Here is a 21,467-nt window from a genome sequence, read left to right as displayed (position 1 = left end):
GTACTTTGAATGACTTACCACTTGATTTATAGTTACCTAAAAAATGTAAGCATAGTGATACAAAAACAATAATTAATCAATGTATTCTGAATATCATGTGATTGTAACTTAGTGTGTGTGCATAAAAAGAAAGCTAGACCAGCATTTTGGCGGAGATGCCTGGAAGTAAATGCTAACTAGAGAATAAAGAGAAAGAAAAGAATTCGGCTCTCTCACTTGATTCGTGCTGACGCCATCTCTTCCTGTGGGACCCCTGGATTCCCCCCGGGGCTGGACCCCGGCAGTTCTATCTTGAGATTGCCTTCTATTTCCAATTAACGGAGTCTCTTCTTTTGGAGGAGCAGTTGCCTTAGGGAATTTATGCATCTCATGTTCTGGATCTAAGGCATCTTTAATCAAGCTCCATAAAGCAAATGTATCAACTGGGACCCCTTCTGGTCCATGTATCTCATAGTAAAGTTTTAAATCTTCTCCAACCTTAGCCCTTGTCTCAAGACTCAGTGTTCCCTCATCTAGAAACCATGGAGAACATTCTTGTACGAAATACAGAAAACGAGCTACTTGTTGAGGGGAAACACTAACTCCTTTTAGGGAAAGCGTATACTTAATGACTTCTATACAGAGTCTTCTTTCTTTAGACTCAGTATGGCCCATAACTTCTCAAAATCTTAAGTTCTGAAATTCTCCACCTATCCTCACCCTGTCTTCCTTACAGGGGGGTCTGCAGCACCCTGAGTGGAGTCCTAGCCGTCCTGAGACAACGAGTGTCGGGAGCCGATCAACGACTGCTGGCTGACAAGGTCACAGCAGGAGAAGACCCACAACTGCTCGCTGACAAGGTCACAGCAGGAGAAGATAAAAAACTGCTGATTGACAAAGTCACAGCAGAGAAGACCAACGGCTGCTGGTTGACAAAGTCACCACAGTGAAGACCAATGGCTGCGGGTTGACAAAGTCACCGCGAAGAAAAGGCACAATGATACTTCCCCCTTTAATCTTTTGAATTAATCTGGCCTTATATTCCCCCCTTTTCTGGGTGTGTGCTATTATTTATAGCACAGGGATAATAGTACCGTGCTTTCCCTGTAGATTTGTAGTAATTTCTTTGGAAATGAGACAGAAGGTGTAAGTTCCACAGAAAAGCCTGTAAGCCCCTTAAACTGGGCTCATAAACATAAGAGGCTGGCCATGATATCCCTCATAAAGGGTTAAGTTTGTAGGAGAACTTCTTATTAATCATGTTAGAAAGAATAAAGTTAGAACTTAACTAGTGTATGAATATAGTAAATGAATAAAGTTTAACTAGACATTAGAATCTTAGGTAAAGTATAGTGGAGTGGCCTGTTGCGTGGCCTTGGATGGGAGTGCAGCTGGCAAGTAAAGAATGTTTTGTTAAAAGACTTGTTTTGTCACTGAAGGCAGTTGCTGGGTTTTTCTCAGTAAAACATTCTCATGAGATTTTTGTATTTTCCAAGAATAAGGAGAGGAATGTGGTGGGATTCATAGCAGCAATAGCAATTAATGCCTTCTGATATTATGTTGCTACTAGCTATCTTGCAGGTGCACTCTATGTATCTTTAAGTAAAAGTTACTCTTAATGCTATGTTAGTTTCTTAAATAGCAAGCCTTTTGTAGTCTTGTGAAAAAAGAATTAGGACACTACATGAACTCAAGGCCATTTGCCTGAGCAAGCGGTGGTCCTTTGCTAGTCCTTGATGATTTCGTCTGCTATCTCTTTCTGCGCCCTTGACTCACAACAACAGTAAAATAGAGTTATTAATTAGTACTAATCTTTTAGAAGTTTGTACCAATATTGTTATTAGTATTCAAGTTATTGTATAACTGTACTTTGAATAACTTACCACCTGACTTGTAGCTTATAGATATGAATTAACTGTTATCTAGAAATATGTAACCATAGTGAAACTAAAACAATGATGTATTCAAAATATCATGTGATTATAACTTAGTGTGTGTGCATAAAAAGTAAAGTTAGACCAGCCATTGGTAGAGATGCCTGGCAGTAAATGCTAACTAGAGAATAAAGAGAAAGAAAAGAATTCAGCTCTCTCACTCGATTTCGCTGACGCCGTCTCCAATTGTGAGACCCCTGGATCCCCCCCCGGGGCTGGACCCCAGCAAACGAGGGGGGATTACCTGTGGGTCCCTGTTTCAGGCGCCAAATGCCGGGGTCCAGTCCCGGGGGGGATCCAGGGGTCCCACAGGAGGAGACGGCGTCGGCGAAATCGAGTGAGAGAGCCGGATTCTTTTCTTTCTCTTTATTCTCTGGTTAGCATTTACTGCCAGGCATCTCTACCAAATGCTAGTACAGCTCCTTTTTTATACACACACACCAAGTTACAATTACATGGTATTAATCATTGCTTCTGTTTCACTATGTTTACATGTTTCCAGATAACAGTTAATTTATATCTATAAACTACAAATCAGGTGGCAATTCACTCAAAGTACAACTAAAAAATAACTTGAATAGCGATAACAACATCAGTAAAAGCTTTTAAAGGATTAGTACTAACTAACAACTCAACTTTACTGTTGTTGTGAGTCAAGGGGCAGAGAGAGATTAACAGATGAAACCATTAAGGATTAGCAAAGGACCACAGCTTGCTCAGGCAAATGGCCTTGAGTTTATGCAGTGTCCTAACTTTTCTCACAAGATAACAAAAGGCTTGCCCATTAAGAAATTGACATAACATTAAGAGTAACTTTTACTTAAAGATATATAGAGTGCACTTGCAAGATAGCTTAGTAGCAACATAATTTCAGAAGACATTAATTGCTATTGCTTCTATGGATGCCCCCCCATTCCTCTCATTATCTGAAGAAAAAATTTTGGGAAGTATACAAACCTCACGAGAGTGTCTCACTGAGAATGCTCAGTGCCGGGGTCCAGCTGCGGGGGGGATCCAGGGGTCCCACAGGAGGAGACGGCATCGGCGAAAATGGAGTGAGAGAGCTGAATTCTTTTCTTTCTCTTTATTCTCTGGTTAGCATTTACTGCCAGGCATCTCGGCCAAATGCTACTATAGCTCCCTTTTTTATACACACACACCAAGTTACAATTACATGGTATTAATCATTGCTTCTGTTTCACTATGTTTGCATGTTTCCAGATAACAGTTTATTTACATCTATGAATCACAAACCAGGTAGCAAATCATTCAAAATACAAAATAACTTGAATAGCGATAACAACATCAGTAAAAGCTTTTAAAGTATTAGTACTAATAGTTAACTAACTTTACTGCTGTTGTGAGTTAAGGGGCAGAGAGAGATTTAGCAGACGACTAACAATGGACCACAGCTTGCTCAGGTAAATGGCTTTGAGTTTATGCAGTGTCCTACTTTTTCTCACAAGATTCTAAAAGGCTTGCCTCTAAAGAAATTAACATAACATTAAGAATAGCTTTCACCCAAAGATATGCAGAGTGCACTTGCAAGATAGCCCAGCAGCAACACAAGACATTAACTGTTATTACTTCCATGGATTTTCCTACATTTTTCTCATTATTACAGAATTTTGGAAAGTATGTAAATCTCATGAGAACATCTCACTGAGAAAGCCTAGCAATTGCCTTTAGTCAAAAGACAATTCTCTTAGTAAAACATTCTTTTCTTGCTGACTACGCTCTCATCCTAGGCCACACAATGGACCATTCTACTATACCTTACCTAAGATACTATTGTCTAGTCAAATATTACTTATTTATTGTATTTAAACACTAGTTAAGTTCTAACTCTATTCTTCTCAGAGTGTACCACTATCTGCAGATTAAATAAGAAGAAAGGAATGTTTCTCTACTCTATCACATGAAAAGGCTAGGGAGGAAAAATGTTGAATTAAGTGAAGGCCGAAGGGTGCTCTGTGCACAGCCACTGCCTCCTACCCATTCACAAGTCACAATCTATTCTTTCTAACATGATTAAGAAGGAATTCTCCTACAGACTTAACCCTTTACGAGGCATATCATAGCCAGCCTCTTATGTCTATGAGCCCAGTTCAAGGGGCTTACAGGCTTTTCTGTGGAACTCACACCCTCTGTCTCATTTCCAAAGAAATCACTACGCATCTACAGAGAAAGCACAGTACTATTATCCCTGTGCTATAAATAATAGCACACACCCAGAAAAGGGGGGATATAAGGCCAGATTAATTCAAAAAGTCAAAGGGGGAAGTATCGTTGTGCCTTTCCTTTGCGGTGACTTTGTCACCCCGCAGCCATTGGTCTTCACTGCAGTGACTTTGTCACCCCGCAGCCATTGGTCTTCTCTGCTGTGACTTTGTCAATCAGCAGTTGTGGATCTTCTTCTGCTGTGACCTTGTCAGCCAGCAGTTGTGGGTCTTCTCCTGCTGTGACCTTGTCAGCCAGCAGTTGTTGATCGGCTCCTGGCACTGTCTCTCTCTTCCCCTCCCGCAGCCGAGGCTCTATCAGAGCAAAGTTGGCCCGGGCGCTGAGGATGGCTCCATGGCCTCTGCCTCAGGTGCTAGAATGGCTCTGGTTGCAACAGAGCAACGCTCCAGATGGGCAGAGCATCGCCCCCCTGGTGGGCATGCCGGGTAGATCCCGGTTGGGTACATGCGGGAATCTGTCTGACTGCCTCCCTGTTTCCAACTTCAGAAAAATATAAAAAAAAAAAAAAAGATTCCAGGAAGGGGGAGCAACTACAATCAATGCAGGGTGGTATGTAAATCCTGTGTCTCCCATTGAAAGAGAAGAAGTTTCAAGGTTAACCTTTATTTTAGATTTAAAACGGAATGACCCATTGTTCTGGTAAGCCAGAAACTTTTACATTCTTCTCCCTCCCCTCCCTAAAGGAAGAACAGGACAGGAAAGCCTGATAGGAAAGCCTGACCTTTCCTCCCAGAATATCAATATCAATTTTCAGCTTTTTGGTACCTTACAACACGTGTAGACCCAGGAAACATGATTGCATGTAAAGGTGAAATGTTGTTGAGAAATATTGACTTGACATTTTGGAGGCTTCGATATGAAACACCCAGAAAGGAGTAACAGGAAGGAGCTTAGGAATAAACATTTCAGGAGAGCATAGCTGCTCACAACGCTCATTGCTGTTTCTCAGCAAGAGCCTCCCCCCCATAACAGCAGGGGGCAGGGCTGCCCAGGACACACTCTCCTTTCAAGATGAAGAGTTGTAATAATGGAACAGAGTCCAGTGAATGATGTTCTTTATTCTTTCCCTTGGAAAGTTGGAACAGAATTTGGAGATGTGGCGTTTGGAGGAATAGGGATGGTCTATTTCTACAGGAACAATAATGAAAGCCACCATCTGCTACGCACTTGCTACCTTATCTCTGCCCTGCTCTCCAACAGAGAGTTATCCTCCAATAAATTGGCAATAGGCTGAAGTCTTTGAGTGGTTTCCATGAAGTTATCCTCCAACCACCTATCCATCAACCATCCATTCATCCAGTCATTATTTTTTCTGAGAGTAATAATGTTTTCAGGGTTTATTCGGGACATATAAAGCAGCGGTGACACAGTAGATGGTGCCGTCCTCAGAAAAATCACAGTCTCCTAAGTGACAGCTCTGACCAGACTAGGTCTGAATAAAATGTTAAAAAACTGTGGGAAATTTTCTCTGGTGATCAAGAAAATTCCTATCAGACCATGGACCCAGAGGAGACTTCCTGGAGGCAAAGAAATCTGAGCCTACACCCCAGGGAAGATTAGTCCAATCTATCATGGAAGGAGGGTGGAGAGAGAGGCATGGAGGAGTTTAACTCTAAGAAAAATCGCGAGGTCTAGGAGGATGGAACTGTCTACTGGAGTAGGGGGGAAGCCAGAGATGAGGATGGAGCAGTGAGCAAGGGCCCAGTCCCGTCACTTCTGTGCTTAGACCCTCCTGAGAGCTTCCCTGTCCATCTCAGGAAACACTTCATGCAGCTCTACCACGTGGGAGTGGGAGGAGGGGTAGGAGAGAGGAGACTTATTATAATTTGGGGGAACCTCGTTTTCCCATGTCCCATTTCAGTTTTCACATCGTGTCCCGTACTGTGTTGTTAAGCCGTCCTGCATTTCTCTGCCACCAGCTGACTTGGAGAGAGGAAATCGATTGTACAGCATCTACAGTGGGGTGACAGCTTTGCATTCCGTGGTTTTCCTGCTAGTAATGCGGGGCTGCCCGCAGGTGCAGGCCAGAAGCACGAAGCCACACTTAGAAGGTGCTCAGGGAAAAAAAGAGGCGTGTTTGTAACCCGACTTAAACGCAGGGAGTTTCCCTGGATCACATGAAGGGAAATACATTCCAAAGCGCTAGACAACCTGGACTCAGAAACCACAAATGCCGACTCTGCGTAGAACCCGGGAGAGGACTGTGAGGACGGGGGGGAAAACCTCAGGAGACGCTGCTGCAGAGACTTCTTAGAACTGCAGTCTTTTCGATTGAAACCGTGGAAGTAGACTTCTTTCCGGAAATATTATATGTTTTTGACTTGTGCAGCATCTTAAGAGAAGAGATGGGTAGAGCTGTCTGGTGTGTTCAGTTGGTTAGAGTATCGTGGGAATATGCAAAGATTGCAGTTTTGATCCCCAGTCAGGGTACATACAAGAATCAACCAGTGAATGTATAAATAAGTGGGTTATTGATAGATTTGTGTATTCCAAACTACCCTCTTGATGTTCCGCTTATCTGTCAGACCTCACGCTTACTGGACTATCGTCCCTGAGACAGAGGAATTCCAAAAAGCTGACAAGCATCCCCAAGGAGGGGCTCTGGACATACCAGGACTTTTGTCTCAGTATCCCCTCAGGCTCTCCCAAACACTATATAACTCGCCCCTAGTCTGTAACCAGTGCTCTTCTCCCCTGAGAAGTCCCGGGCAGGGTTCCTTTCTTCCTTTCAATAAAGCCTGTTACTCTGGTCTTTCTGACTCCCATGGATTCCAACAGTTATGAAATCTATGTTTCTGTCTGTCTGACTGTCTCTCTCCCTCTCTGTCTCTGTCTTTCTGCCTTACACACTCTCTCTCTCTCTCTAAAATATATAAATAAAAATAGAAAAAACTGGTCGGCTGCCTTTACAGAAGACTATGTCCAGTTCTATTATACTCGTGTTTTAATGGTCGCTGTGTTGCGGCCAATGGAGGCAAAGCCTCCAGGGATTCTGGGAATTGTAGTCCTTGCACAGATCACCCGGGAGACCACGTGGACCTCTGCAGCAGGTTCCGGTGATCGGGGACTGCCGGGTTGACTACTGAGCTGTAAGGAAAGACGGGAGCGGCGGTGCGTAGGGTTAGGAGCCGTGGTGGGAGCTGGTGGGTTGGACCCGGGATGAGTGAGGCTGGTGTGCGGTAGATGGAACGGAAACTGTGGGAGGTTTCATTTTTCGAAACGGGACGCGGCCCCAGACGTGTATTTAGGGGCGGGGAAGTGGGGTGAGACTCAGCTTGCTCCGAGTTAATGAGTTGCGGTTCCTACTGCGGTCCGTCCTTCTCCTGTTGGAGCGGGTGAGCAGGAACTCTCATATCATTTTTGGGGAGAAAATTGGGATGATTCTGGGCCGTGTGATTCAAATAAGGAAGTGGCCGCAGACGTGCATCCCCGAGTTTACTTGGGCTCTGGGTACACGAGTTTAGCCAGAGCTAAATAGACAGAAACGTGTGGTGGTGGTGGTGGTGGTGGTGGTGGTGGGGAGCCGACCATATACCCCCTGCTTTTGGCAAGGGGACACCTACTTGGGTCATGCGTGTGTGAATGGTTGTGGGAACCCCGGACTGATTGTGAATATAGAGTTCTGGGTGTTTTTGCTTGTTTTTCTGGAGGTGACTCTGGCCCAAGTCGGTGAGTGAGTGGGGATGCGGTTGGGTGGGAGCTCTCAGGACCTGCAGTGCCTGATTTGTACAGTAAGGAGTGTGGACACGTCACATTGCTGCTCCACCCGCAGGTGCTGGCTTCGTGGAAACACGGGGGTTTTCACAAGAAGGGTTCGGAGAAGTGACCCGGGCAGGAGCAGAAATCAGTCCCGAGATGAAATAACTTCTACATGGTCGGGTGGTAGAATTTCAGTGCAAACACATGTCTGACCCCGGGGCCGTGACGTTGCCTGATCCTTCGGCCTTGGGAGAGCAAGACCAGGAGGAGAACAGGGAAGACATGGAGACCATGGAGAATCTGACCCTAAATCATGCCCCTAAAGGTGAGAGTTGTTGAGAGTCTGGAGAGGTGAGGAGGAGGAGTAAGGCTCTGGGCTTAGCTGAGAGCACTGTAGTGACCCCAGCTGAGTAAAGGGACTGCTCCCTCTGTCCTGGGCTCCGAGGAGCTGCTCCCCGGGGCATTCTGGGAGGCCTGCACCCTCAGAGCTTTGTTCTTCCTCTAGGTCTGCCTTCCAACTGCACTGACTCGCTCCGAGAAAAGGAGGGAAAGCCCGAAACACTGGTGAGTTTGAGTTACATTTTTTCCTTTTTTTTTATGAAGTGCTGGCTCATTTTGCAAAGAATAGGCAAACTGAGTATTCTCTTTGCTTGGGAAGGGAAAAAATAAACAACATTAGACAGTTCATGCCTGTATCAGGCAGCATGTTTTAGAATGACTCCTGCATTTCTCTTTCATGTTCCGTGTTGGAAAATCTACCCAAGATTAGTAGAACCCAGGAAAGTGCCAAAGATAAAAGTTATGTTTGAAAAATTGAGATTATTAAAAATTGTAAATGTACTATTTGCAGCTTCAGCTTTCACGTGACACGTGCCTGATTCCTGTGACTTCTTTTTTTTTTGTATTTTTCTGAAGCTGGAAATGGGGAGAGACAGTCAGACAGATTCCCGCATGCGCCCGTCGGGGATCCACCAGGCACGCCCACCAGGGGCGGACGCTCTGCCCACCAGGGGGCGATGCTCTGCCCCTCCGGGGCGTCGTTGCTCTACCGTGACCAGAGCCACTCTAGCGCCTGGGGCAGAGCCCAAGGAGCCATCCCTAGCGCCCGAGCCATCTTTGCTCCAATGGAGCCTTGGCTGCGGGAGGGGAAGAGAGAGACAAAGAGGAAGGGGGGTGGGTGGAGAAGCAAATGGGCGCTTCTCCTATGTGCCCTGGCCGGGAATCGAACCCTGGTCCCCCGCACGCCAGGCTGACGCTCTACCGCTGAGCCCTACCTGACTTTCAGGTCTCAGGGAGGGAAAGGGGAGAGGCAGCTGAAGGGCCGGTCCCCGATCATCCCATCACTAGTGATCCTGTAGGTCATACTTCTTATTGGAGCTGCACTTCATTTCAAGGAACTGATAACCACCAAGGTCCACTCCCGTGGTTTGTTAGTTTTCAAAATTTCTGCCTGGCCTTGTTCTCTCAGTCAAGAACACCGAGCTCACAGGTGGGAGTGTAAGACCCCAGACATTGCAGACCCCCTTCTCCTCTGCCTTCTTCTGGATTCTCCACGTTCAGAGGGGGGAGCTAGTGTCCCTGGACTGTATATTAATCCTTCCCCTGTGGGTTATAAATTGTGTGTTGGGCGATACATGGTGGACACCAAGTCTGTTTCAAAAGAAAACTTTTCTGCCTATCTGTAACTCTTCTGTCTCAAAAAAAAATTTTTTTTTCAGGGACAGAGAGAGAGTCAGAGAGAGGGATAGACTGGGACAGACAGACAGGAACAAAGAGAGGTGAGAAGCATCAATCATCAGTTTTTTGTTGCGAGACCTTAGTTGTTCATTCATTGCTTTCTCATGTGTGCCTTGACCGTGGGCCTTCAGCAGACGGAGTAACCCCTTGCTTGAGCCAGCGACCTTGGGTCCAAACTGGTGAGCTTTTGCTCAAACCAGATGAGCCCACGCTCAAGCTGGCGACCTCGGGGTCTCGAACCTGGGTCCTCTGCATCCCAGTCTGATGCTCAATCCACTGCGCCACTGCATGGTCAGGCCTGTCTCAAAATTTTAACATAGTGCATCCTCAAGGTCACCTTCCTGAACATTATTTCAGGTTTTAATTTTTTTACTTTTTGACACAGATAGAAAATCTGAGGGATGGACTGATAGGGACAGACAAGAAGGGAGAGAGATGAAAGCATCAGTTCTTCATTGTAGCACCTTAGTGTTCAATCATTGCTTTCACACTTGTGTTTTGAGGTGGGAGCTATAGCATAGGGAGTTAACCCTTCCTCAAGCCAGTGACCGTGGGGTTATATCTATGAACCCACGCTCAAGCCAGTGACCCCACACTCATGCTGTTGAGTTCACGCTCCAGCCTGATAAACCCGTGCACAAGATGGTAACATCGGGGATTCAAACCTGGGTCCTCGGCATCCCAGTCCGATGCTCTATCCACTGTGCCCCTGTCTGGTCAGGCCAGGTTTCAAATTGATTCACAAATCACTTCTCCAAGGAAATCATAAATGCCTAGGGCCCAGGAATGGGTGTATGTGTCAGCTCTGCACCCTTGGATTTTAATACAAGGCCATTGTTGTGGCCAGAAGAGTTTGGTACATAGAACTTTGTACTAGGGAAAGAACTGGACCAACTTTTGTAGACCCAGACCATCCAAGGTCACAAGATGTACTCGTTGTGCTTTGGAAAATTGATGGTGACTTGCTGTTCATTAACAGATTGCTTGTTAATAGGTACCGATCACATTCAGGGATGTGGCCGTGGTCTTCACAGAGGCGGAATGGAGGAGGCTGAACCCTGCGCAGAGGAGCCTGTACAAGGTAGTGATGCTGGAGAACATCAGGAACCTGCTCTCGCTGGGTGAGGCTGTGTTCTGTCCTTCCTTACTGCGGTAGCGGGATGGACCACCTACCGTGGGCAGAAAATGTTCTACTTCCTTACAACAGCACAGAAGTCAAGGAAAGCAACCTCTGTTTATAGGAGTTTACTTTTCCCAATGTATCAAGATAGATAAGAAACAAGAAGTTTCATGAGCAGGGAAAGGATGGTGTGTTAGATGGTCCTAAGCACTTCCTAGTCAATAGCAATGATCAATTAAAGCAGGAGGAAGGAGTATCAAGTGTGAAAGGTCGAAGGACTGAATTTGAAATCACAGAGGAGGTAACATGACCAAAGATGTAATGTGGTGAGGGAGTTAGACTCTGTGTGTCTAAAGCAAGAGCATTTCCGGTGGAGACGAGTTTGGTGCTAAGGATTTAAGGAAGGGATGGTCCCTCCCAGGGAAGGAATTGTAAGAAAGCCAGTGGGACTGGGAGTGCAGTTTGCACGTGGCAGAGTAGTGAGAAATGCCTTCTGCAACTGAAGAAATTTGAGTTTCATAAGCTAGTTTTTTTTTGTCTTTTATTTAGAAAATTACATGGATTCTTTAACCCTTGGTGGATACTTTCAATTGCAACATTACTCTGAATCAGCCAACAGCCACACTCTCTGTAAAGGGCCAGAGGATAGCTATTTTAGGTCTTTTATGGGCGATGTGGTCTCTAACTGCTCTGAACTCTCTCCCGGTCGCACTAAAGTAGTCAGGTCGGTACGTAGATGAATGAGTATGATTGCGTCCTGTAAGACTGTTCTGGCGGAAACAAAAGTTTGAATTTCATATCGTTTCATGTGTCATGTTCTGTTATTCTCTTGATTTGTTCCTGTCTCTTTCACAATTTAAATGCCATCCTGAACTTGTTGACTTGACAAAAACAGAGGGGAGGATTAAATAGGTCCCAGGCATTATTGTTTCCACCCCTTGCACTAGATCAGTGCTGTGCTGTGCAACTGTAATGTGAGCCACAGGGATGACTTTAAATTCCGTAGTAACTACATTTTTTAAAAAAGTAGACACAAATGGGTGAAATTAACAATGTTATATCATCTAATCTATCAAAATATTATTTCAACATGTAATCAAAATATTTTAAAAAGTGGATTTAATGTTTTTCTTAAATTTCTTAAACAAAGTCAAAGAGCAAGAGTCCCACATGGGCCCCAACGGGGATCCACCTTCAAGACCTCTTCTGGGCGATGCTCTTCCCACCTGGGCCCATTGCTGTGTTGCTTGGCAACAGCTATTTTAGCACCTGAGGCGAGGCCATGGAGCCATCCTCAGTGTCTGGGTCCAATTTCCTCCAACTGAGTCTTGTCTGTGAAATGGGAAGAGAGAGAGATAGAGAGAGGGAAGGGAGAAGGGGAGGGGTGGAGAAACACATGGTTGCTTCTCTTGTTGCCCTGACCAGGAATCAAACCTTGGACACCTACATGCTAGGCCAATGCTCTACCACTGAACTGACGGCCAGGGCCAAATGTTCATGTCTTCTGTTGCCTCTTCTTCAACTCTGTCGGTCCTAGAATCTTGGCAAAGACTTGCCTCTGTCTGGGTCTGGTATACTTTGTGTATGTGTGTGTGTGTGTGACAGAGATAGAGAGAGACAGAGAGAGGGACAGATAGAAATAAGAAGAAGGGAGAAGCAGCAATGAGATCACCACATTGTGACTTTTAAAAATGTGTTTCAAAGTGGCACTAATTCTTCACCAATCTCTGGTGGCCCAGGGAAATCCTGTTATCAAGTGTGATGTTAGGGCAGGCGTGGCCAACAGTTTTTGCCCCTGGGCCAGATTAGAAGGAAAACTTTTTTTCATGGGCCAAGCGAAATATTAAAATTGAAAAATGTTAAATACAAAAACGATTCGTTTAAGTAAACAAAATTTTATTATATAATTTGTTTATGAATAAATGTAAGTGGGTGGAAAAAATTTTAATATACAATATTGTTTTAATAAAAATATCATTACATACCATATAAATATCCATACTATATCACAATCAATCAACATAATATTTAATTAATAGAATGAACTTGAAGGGGTTATATTGCATATAAAACAGTTATTTCATTTTACAAACAGCCTGCACACGTTTTCAGTTATTAACTGCAGCTATTGTCTATGCTACAATGCCACTTGATTCAGCACACTTGACCACAAAAATAACGAATTGTTTGACCTTGGGTGTGCACTGGCAAACTCCGCCTAAATGAATGTGGGTGTCACATCGCCGCTTAACGTCAAACAGTTCATATTGAGTACAGACGAGTACAAAAGTTGTAAATCTTTTTTCTTTTTTTTTTGTATTTTTCTGAAGCTGGAAACGTGGAGAGACAGACTCCCGCATACGCCCGACCGGGGATCCACCCGGCACGCCCACCAGGGGCAACGCTCTGCCCACCAGGGGGCGATGCTCTGCCGTGACCAGAGCCACTCTAGCGCCTGGGGCAGAGGCCAAGGAGCCATCCCCAGCGCCCGGGCCATCTTTGCTCCAATGGAGCCTTGGCTGCGGGAGGGGAAGAGAGAGACAGAGAGGAAGGGGGGGGGGGAGAAGCAGATGAGTGCTTCTCCTACGTGCCCTGGCCAGGAATTGAACCCTGGTCCCCCGCACTCCAGGCCGACGCTCTACTGCTGAGCCAACCGGCCAGGGCCAAAAGTTGTAAATCTTTATAATGGAATTTTTTAAAAAAATAAAGAAGTATCGTGAATCCATTCGACCAGTTATTGGAAGTTAACCCTAGATTAGTCACATGCGAAATTCTTTTCCGCGTATCACTATCTTCTTAAATATCTCGATTTCCAATAACCAGAGATGCTTCCGCTTCTGAGTAGATGAGATTTTAAAGTAGCGGGAAATATTAAAATTTTAATCGTGGACCGTATAAATTCATTATGTGGGCCGGATCCAGCCCATGGGCCATATGTTGGCCATGTCAGTGTTAGTGTGATGAGATTGGTCTGTGCACAGGGTTTCTAAATCCTTTAACCATGGACCATGTCTTTTATGTACATGGCTGAAGTTACAGTATTTAACAGAGAACTTAGTACTTAGAAATTATTTCTTCTAAATATTTGTTTGCAAATGGGAAACCTGAAATTCAGACTCATTTCCAATATATCTGTTCAACCACTATGTAATGTTCCATACCATTTCCTGTGTTTGGAAGTCTTCCTGATCAAGTGACTTTTCTTGTGTTCAGTCTTTTTTTTTTTTTTTTTTTGGTAATAAGTGAAATCATGAAGTAGATTTCCACATCAGTCATAGAGACTGTCACCTCCAAGTACAACAGAAGTGTAAACAGGGCATCAGTGGGAGTGTCATGGCTAGGCTGACTTACAAGAAGAAACAGCTGCTGGTATTGAAGCTTGTACAGGGCAGATTGCTTGCTGGGGAGGCTCCTAGTCTGAGTGACATGTAGAAGATGTTTCTGGGGTGGTTCCCTTGGATCGTCATAGAAAAGGGACTGTGTAAAACTGGAACCTAAAGAAATCATTGGTGGAAGCAAATGACATTGTACACATAGTATCAATGACAGGTGTGGCAGGAGGGCACTAGTTTTCCTGAGACCAGGAGGGACAGCCCTGCAGTCCTGTTGGGGCTTCTCTAACTGAACTTTCTTTCTCCAGCAGAATCAAAGCCAGAAATGAACCCCCACTGCTCCTGCCGTCTGGCCTGTTCCCGAGAGCCACTGCCCAGCCAGCCGGTGCTTCCCATGTGCACGGACATGTGTGACTTCTGTCTGGGGGATTTGGTGCTGTGGCATCAGGAGCGGACGTCTTTTTCTCATAGTTGCTGGAGAGAAAACACAGAAGGTGAAGGCAGAGAAGATGGCTTGAGACTTTTTTTTGAGAGGATGGCAGAGAGGGAAACCTCAGGCACATTCCGCAGCCCACCCCGAGGATATTCTAGGGAAGGTCATGCGGTGCTAGAAATAGAGCCCAGCTCAGCCCAAAGAGTAAGCCCTGTGCAGACAGACAAGGGGAAGAGGGAATTAGAAACCCCAAGATCTGGAACTGTGAGCTGTAGTGAGCTCGAACCAGACTGCAGCCTGGAATCAAACGTTATGGCAGACAGGGTGACTCTCTCAGGGGAGAAGCCTTACATTTGCAGGCAGTGTGGGCGAGGCTTCACACTTACATCACAGATCTTCAGACACCCAGGGGCGCCCTCATCGATGGAGAATCCTTTCCTGTGTGATAACTGCGTCCAAAGATTTGGTGATAAATTAAATGGCCCGATGCACCAGCGGACTCACTCGGAGGAGAAACATTTTATGTGTCTTGAGTGTGGTCGAGCATTTGGTTATAAGTCAGACCTCAGGAGACACCAGCAGACTCACTCTGGGGAGAAGCCCTTTGTGTGCCTGGAGTGTGGAAGAGCTTTTGTTTATAAGTCAGACCTTAGGAGACACCAGCGGGCTCACTCGGCTGTGAAGCCATACCTGTGCTCGGAGTGTGGACTAGGATTTGGTTATAAATCAGACTTCAGAAGACACCAGCAGTCTCACTTGGTGGAGAAGCCCTTCATGTGCCCAGAATGTGGACGAGAATTTCTTGTTAAGTCAAAACTCAGGAGACACCAGCAGACTCATTCAAAGGAAAAGCCCTTTGTGTGTCTTGAGTGTGGACGAGGCTTTGGTTATAAGTCAGCCCTCAGGACACACCAGAGGACTCACTCGAGAAAGACACACTATATGTGCCTGGAATGTGGGCGAGAATTTGGTTTTCTCAGAGACCTCAGAAGACACCAGATGACTCACTCGGGGGAGAAGCCATTCGTGTGCCCAGAGTGTGGACGAAGATTTCGTGTTAATTCAAAACTCAGGAGGCACCAGATGACTCACTCGGGGGAGAAGCCCTTTGTGTGCCCAGAGTGTGGACGAGGCTTTGTTTATAAGTCAGCTCTCGGGAGACACCAGAGGACTCACTCAAGGGAGACACCCTATGTGTGTCTAGAATGTGGACGAGAATTTGGTAATATGAGAGATCTTAGGTCACACCAGATGGCTCACTCGGGGGAGAAGCCCTTCATGTGCCCAGAGTGTGGACAAGGATTTCATTATAATTCAAAACTCAGGAGACACCAGCGGACTCACTCGGTGGAGAAGCCCTTCGTGTGTCCGGATTGTGGACGAGGATTTCGTGAGAAGTCACAACTCAAAACACACCAGAGGACTCACTCGGGGGAGAAGCCCTTCATTTGCCTGGAGTGTGGACAAGGATTTGGTTATAAGTTAGCCCTCAGGACACACCAGAGGACTCACTCCGGGGAGACACCCTAAGTGTGCCTGGAATGTGGACAAGAATTTGGTGATATGAGAGACCTCAGGACACACCAGCAGACTCACCTGAGGGAGAACACTATCTCTTCCCAGAGTGCGGACGAGGCTATAGCTGGAAGTCATCCCCCTTGATTCACCAAAGGAAACACTCAGGGGAGAAGCATGTTTGCTGGGAACGTAGACAGAGCTTCAGACATGGTTCAGATCTTATTCAGCACCGCTGGACTCATTCGGGGGAAAAGCCATACATGTGCCCAGAGTGTAGATGAGGATTTGGTTATGAGTCAGCCTTCAGGAGACAGTGGAGGACTCACTCGTGGGAGAAGTCCTATGTGTGTCTAGAGCATGGACGAGGATTTGATGATAAGTCATTCCTCAGGAGACACCAGAGGACGTACTTGGGAGAGAATCCTTATGTGTGTGGTTACAATGGATGAGGCTTTACCTGGAAAGCAAAACTTCTTAAGCACCAGAGGACAAATTCAAGGACAAGCATGATATTTTCATGAAGTGTGGGTGAAGCTTTAGCTATAAGTCTGATCTTATCAGACTCCGGAGAACACATGGAAGGGGGAAGCCTTGTGTATGCACAAATCATGCTCAGGACTTAGCAATCAGTGAGACCTCATCTTACACCAGAGAGACACCCGACTATCCCCCTGTGTGTGTGTAAAGTAAGTGAACCTGCAGAGATGTGTCGGCTGTCATCAGGCACCAAGGACACATTCACCAGAGGAGTCGCATGCATGCAGCATGCAGGTAGCAGTAGCCGTAAGTCTGCCTCCAATGCACAAGGAGGATGCACTTAGGCGGGAAGCATGTGTGCACAAACTGTCAATGAGGTGTTAGCAGTTAGTAAACAGTGACCGAAAACCAGTGGCCAACAGGCAGACACTTGAGGGCATTCTCAGGGAGGGGCCGTGTGTTTGCAGAGATTGTGGACAGGGATCCTGTGTGATCCTGCATCGTTCTCATGACGTGGGGAGATCCTTCAGTGAGGATGCTGTGGACCTCTGCTCAGACAAGCCTGACCTGTGATGACAAACCAATCTGGAATGCTAAGGTTGCTGGTTCGAGGCCCTGGGTTTGCCTGGTTAAGGCACATATGAGAGGTAATGCTTCCTGCTACTGAACCGCTTCATTCTCTCCCCCCAGCCCCGTCTCTCTTCTCTCTAAAATGAATAAATAAAGTCTTTAAAAAAAAAAAAAGATAACCTTATCAGGACTGACACTCCTGTAGCTGCTGATAACTGCTGCTGGTTGTCCTGATGATGAATTCTTCTTTAGGGTTTGCTCTGAGCCACAGAGAACAGCCCCTTCACACAGGGTGGCTCCTGGCCCATGACTGATTGAGAAGGAGAGACAAAATCTCAACCCTTGACTCTCTTTGGTTCAGAGGGTCATCTTGGGTCAGGAGTGCCCATGAGATCTCAGTTGTGAATACATTGCAGGCCAGTTTCCTCCTCAATCATTCACCAATAAACCACTCAGTTCTCCGTCCATTGTCTCTCCAGGGACTCCACTCTCACGAGACATCTTAAGTGTATAAGGAGTAATGGTCACAGCTGTGGGCATATACCACTCTCAAAAAAGCCAGCATATACATTCTTTGTGAGATGAATGGGCACAGACTAGGGAAAGATCTCACCTCAGGATACATCATAGAACAGCTGCATTGTAGGCAACCAGCCATCTAACTTTGAACCCTGTATGACTTGACTGGGAAACTAGTTAACAGCCCTCAGTGAATGTTTTGGATGCAAACTCAGACACTCTGTGAGTGAGTGATCTTCGTGCAGACACAAATAATCCTGAAGGGGCGTTAGTAAAGTAGCCCAGAGGTTCTAGATTTCCCCTTCCTTTGTATTTGTTAATTACCAAAAGAAAAAGAATGTACTGACCCATAATAGCCCTTTCTTCTTGTCAGCAAAAAGTACCTTGTTCATTTATTCTTTCTCCTTATCTCATTTGATCTTCCTGCCCCCCTGTAATCATGTTGTCTTTGTTCTTATAAAGAAGTTTTGTCCTCTGCTCAGTAACAGCTGTGAGAAAGGGGACTCCAGAGGTCTTCACTGCCTGTCTCCGCAGGCCTCTCCCTCTTCTTTTTGCAGGTTGTGCCGAGTAGGTTTTTTCCACGCAACGCTGGTATTGCTGATTGGGCTGCAAAAGTATACAGTACTGTTGGGCAGATAAAATATATTATGTCACTTTGTTAAAGATGGCACTGCCCATGTGGAAGCCCGTCGCCCAGGTGATGATATTAGTTGCCCTTCTTGCTTGGGATGGGAGTGATTATATTAATATGTGTTGGGGCAGAGCGGCCGTGACAAAAGTTGGTTTTTTTTTTAGACAAAGTTAAACAGATTTATTTATTATCTAGGACAGACAGTGTGTTCCAAAGCTCTTGACCATCTGGAGATAAGGATATGGCATGCATACTAACTGTAGCCCCTCCTCTAGTTCACGAAACAGCTCTTGCAGCCTGATTCTAGCCTGTTTCAATGATGATCACATTTTCTATGGATATAGAGATTTACTATCATCTGACATTTTTTTTCACAAATTGGACAAAAGGTTTTAAATAATTTTTTTTTTATTTTATTCATTATAGAGAGGAGAGAGAGAGAGAGAGAAGGGGGGAGGAGCAGGAAGCATCAACTCCCATATGCGCCTTGACCAGGCAAGCCCAGGGTTTCGAACCGGCAACCTCAGTGTTTCCAGGTTGACGCTTTATCCACTGTGCCACCACAGGTCAGGCTGGACAAAAGGTTTTCAAAGGAAGAGAGGAGTTCCAGTGGCGCAATCGGTTAGCACGTGGTACTTCTACAGGAAGAGAGATCACGCTGTTCCAGGGGAAAAGTAATTTCCTTCTAGGAGAGCAGAGAGAGGAGAGCATAAAAGGCCACGAGGAGGATAGGAGAGGCAGCCAAGATGGCGGAGTGCTGATGGAGAAGTCAGTTTGTGCAGAGTTTGTATAGAGAGGAGATAGGGAACAGAGGTGACTAAGACTGGTGAGCTAGAAACCATTGACTCTAGGAAACTGAGATAAGTCAGTAGCTTTGTGAGCACTGAATGAGTGGGTTTTGAAGCCCAGTGTGTGTTTTCACTTGCCCGCCAGGTGCAAGCTAGAATTAAAGCTAATGGCCACCAGTTCTTGGCTCCGTTGTTTTATTACCGACTGTCCGAAATCAAATGTGAACCTGCATGGGTCAGGTGGCTGTGATGGTGGCCGTGGCTACTGGCTTTACAAGTACATTAGAAAAACTTGAAGTGCCCAGGGAAGTACTCTGTGAGAACTTTAGCAATCAGTTATGCCTCATAGTGCACCAGGAGACACTCAGGGAGAAGACAGATGTGAGCAGGGTTTGTGGGTTGAGCTTTATCCTGTTGTTTCTCCTTTACCTTCCAAGAGGACATTCTTTTTTATTTTTATTTTTTAAAATTTTTTAATTTTAATTTATTTATTTCAGAGAGAGAGAGAGAGATGGTGGGAAGAAGCAGGAAGCATCAATTCCCCTATGTGCCTTGACCAGGCAAGCCCAAGGTTTCAAACCAGTGACCTCAGCATTCCAGCTCGAGATTTTATCCACTGTGCCACTACACGTCAGGCCAAGAGGACATTCTGGTTTCCACAAATCACTACCTTAGTTATGAGTCACCTTTGAAGGGCTTTCAGAAGTTTTGAATCCTCCCCCGCCCCTTGTGTGAGAGGGAGGATGGCACTAGCTACTATATAGATGTGTTTATTTTTTCACTTTTTGTAATTGAAATAAAAGGTTTCATTTAAGTAAGGATGACCACTTTTATGTCTTTGTTGGGTAAACAAATGTTTTTAGGTTGCTCCTTTGTATTGGGGCAGTGCCATGTGTGTAAGTCTATGGAAGGATGTAGGTGCTGCCCTCAGGGCAGCAAATTGCAAACTGTGAGTTGACTTCCTGCTTGGGAGGGAGAAGTGTTTTCTATTGTTTGCTGTAGAACAGGTTTATTTCCTCCAGCCTGCTTAGCTACAGAGTGAATAGGGAGAGAGAGAGAGTGCTCAGTGCTTAGGAGCCAGGGGGGGCCCAGGACTCCTGTAGAGCCTGAGAATGAGTCTGAGTTTAGGAGCCTTCAGAGAGAGGGAAGCTGTCTTCCAGGCCTGTTTGCTCTTCTGAGTTTGCTCACTAATAAACAGAATGGCCCATCATTTTCTGTCTCTACTCTTCCTTTACCTTCTGCAAGAATCCAATGTGAACCTGCATCTGCAAGGCCATGGCCATGGCCACCAGCTTTACAATTTTCACACACAATTGTTTTTCATGTTTTCTTGTCCTTCAGTTCCAGTAAAGTTATTCATAGGCTCAGTCTGTGCCCCTTAGCCACACGTGCATCTGGAAAAGAGTTCACATTCACAGCCCAGATTTCCTGCATTAATTGGACCCTTGAGAAACAAATAAGTCCTATGTAAAATTCGTACATTTGTTGGGGGATCTGCGCCTTTGCATGGAGAGGATGATCGAGGTTCCAGAGTGAAGGAACTTCCCAAGTCACCAAGTTCTGAATTGATGCTTCTCCTAAATGATTACTCCCATTGGCTGCACTGAAGGCTCTGTTCGCTGGGTTTTCTTTCTTTTAATCTCTACTCAGGTCTTTGCTGAATAGTTGTCATCCCCATCAAGACATCACTGTTCCTTAAAGTCTGTTCTAATTTTTTTTCATGGACTCTTTATTGGTACACTCTCTTTACTTCCATATTCTAAATGCAAGTCCTTTACCTGTGACCTCTCTTCCCATCATGAATCATTGCTTTGGGCCTCTTAGCTTCTTATGGCTTTAAATACCCATAAATATAGCTTCAATGACAAGTCACCTCACCTCTCCAATCCAAGAGTCCTTCCTAGACACCTCATCCTACTAATTTCTCTACAACAGGTTTGTCATACCCAAGCTGTTATGTGTTAGTCCAAAGGCCTGGCATTTTAGCCACACCCTCTCCTACGGCCCCTCCTTCTGAGGCCAAATAGCCCAATTTGACAGTTCCACATATGAGAAAGCAATTGATGAACAACTTAGGTTTGGGAATGAAGAACTGATGCTTCTCATCTCTCCCTTCTTGTCTGTCCATCCCTATCCATCATTCTGTTTCTGTCACAATAGGAAAATTTTTTGAGACTCTCATACAAACCTTTAATGGTCTTTGCAGAAAAATGTACATATGCATATATATGCAAGGTCTTATATTCAACCTTCAGGAGTGTTGATTTATTCATGATTTCCAGGAGAACCTTAGGCACTCACTGAAATTTACAGGTAAACTGGTAATAACTTCCAGCGATAGCAGATTGACAAACCAAGCAGAGAGAGGTGTAGGTGGGCCCAGCAAACATGAGTGAGTGTAAAGGTGGAACATTCCCGAGAAATACTGGCTGGATATTTTAGTGACTTCAACATGGAAACACCCAGAAAGGGGTAACAGGAAGGGAGCA

At 45.4% G+C, this 21,467-nt stretch overlaps 1 protein-coding gene across 1 annotated transcript in view; it reads left to right on the top strand.

Annotated features, from left to right (window-relative positions):
- Positions 1-20,178, top strand: part of LOC136405150 (zinc finger protein 343-like) — an 86,305-nt gene extending 66,127 nt beyond the window's left edge. The window contains exon 5 of the mRNA XM_066384227.1: positions 14,354-20,178. Within this exon, the coding sequence (XP_066240324.1) occupies positions 14,354-16,005 (1,652 nt within the window). The 3' untranslated portion in view covers positions 16,006-20,178. The remainder of the gene's footprint in view (positions 1-14,353) is intronic.
- Positions 20,179-21,467: the final 1,289 nt, after the last annotated feature.

Source organism: Saccopteryx leptura, chromosome 5, assembly GCF_036850995.1.
Source record: "Saccopteryx leptura isolate mSacLep1 chromosome 5, mSacLep1_pri_phased_curated, whole genome shotgun sequence".
Classification (NCBI taxonomy): Eukaryota; Metazoa; Chordata; class Mammalia; order Chiroptera; family Emballonuridae; genus Saccopteryx; species Saccopteryx leptura.
The sequence above is the reverse complement of the archived record's forward strand: the minus strand, read 5'-3'. Positions and strand labels throughout refer to the sequence as shown.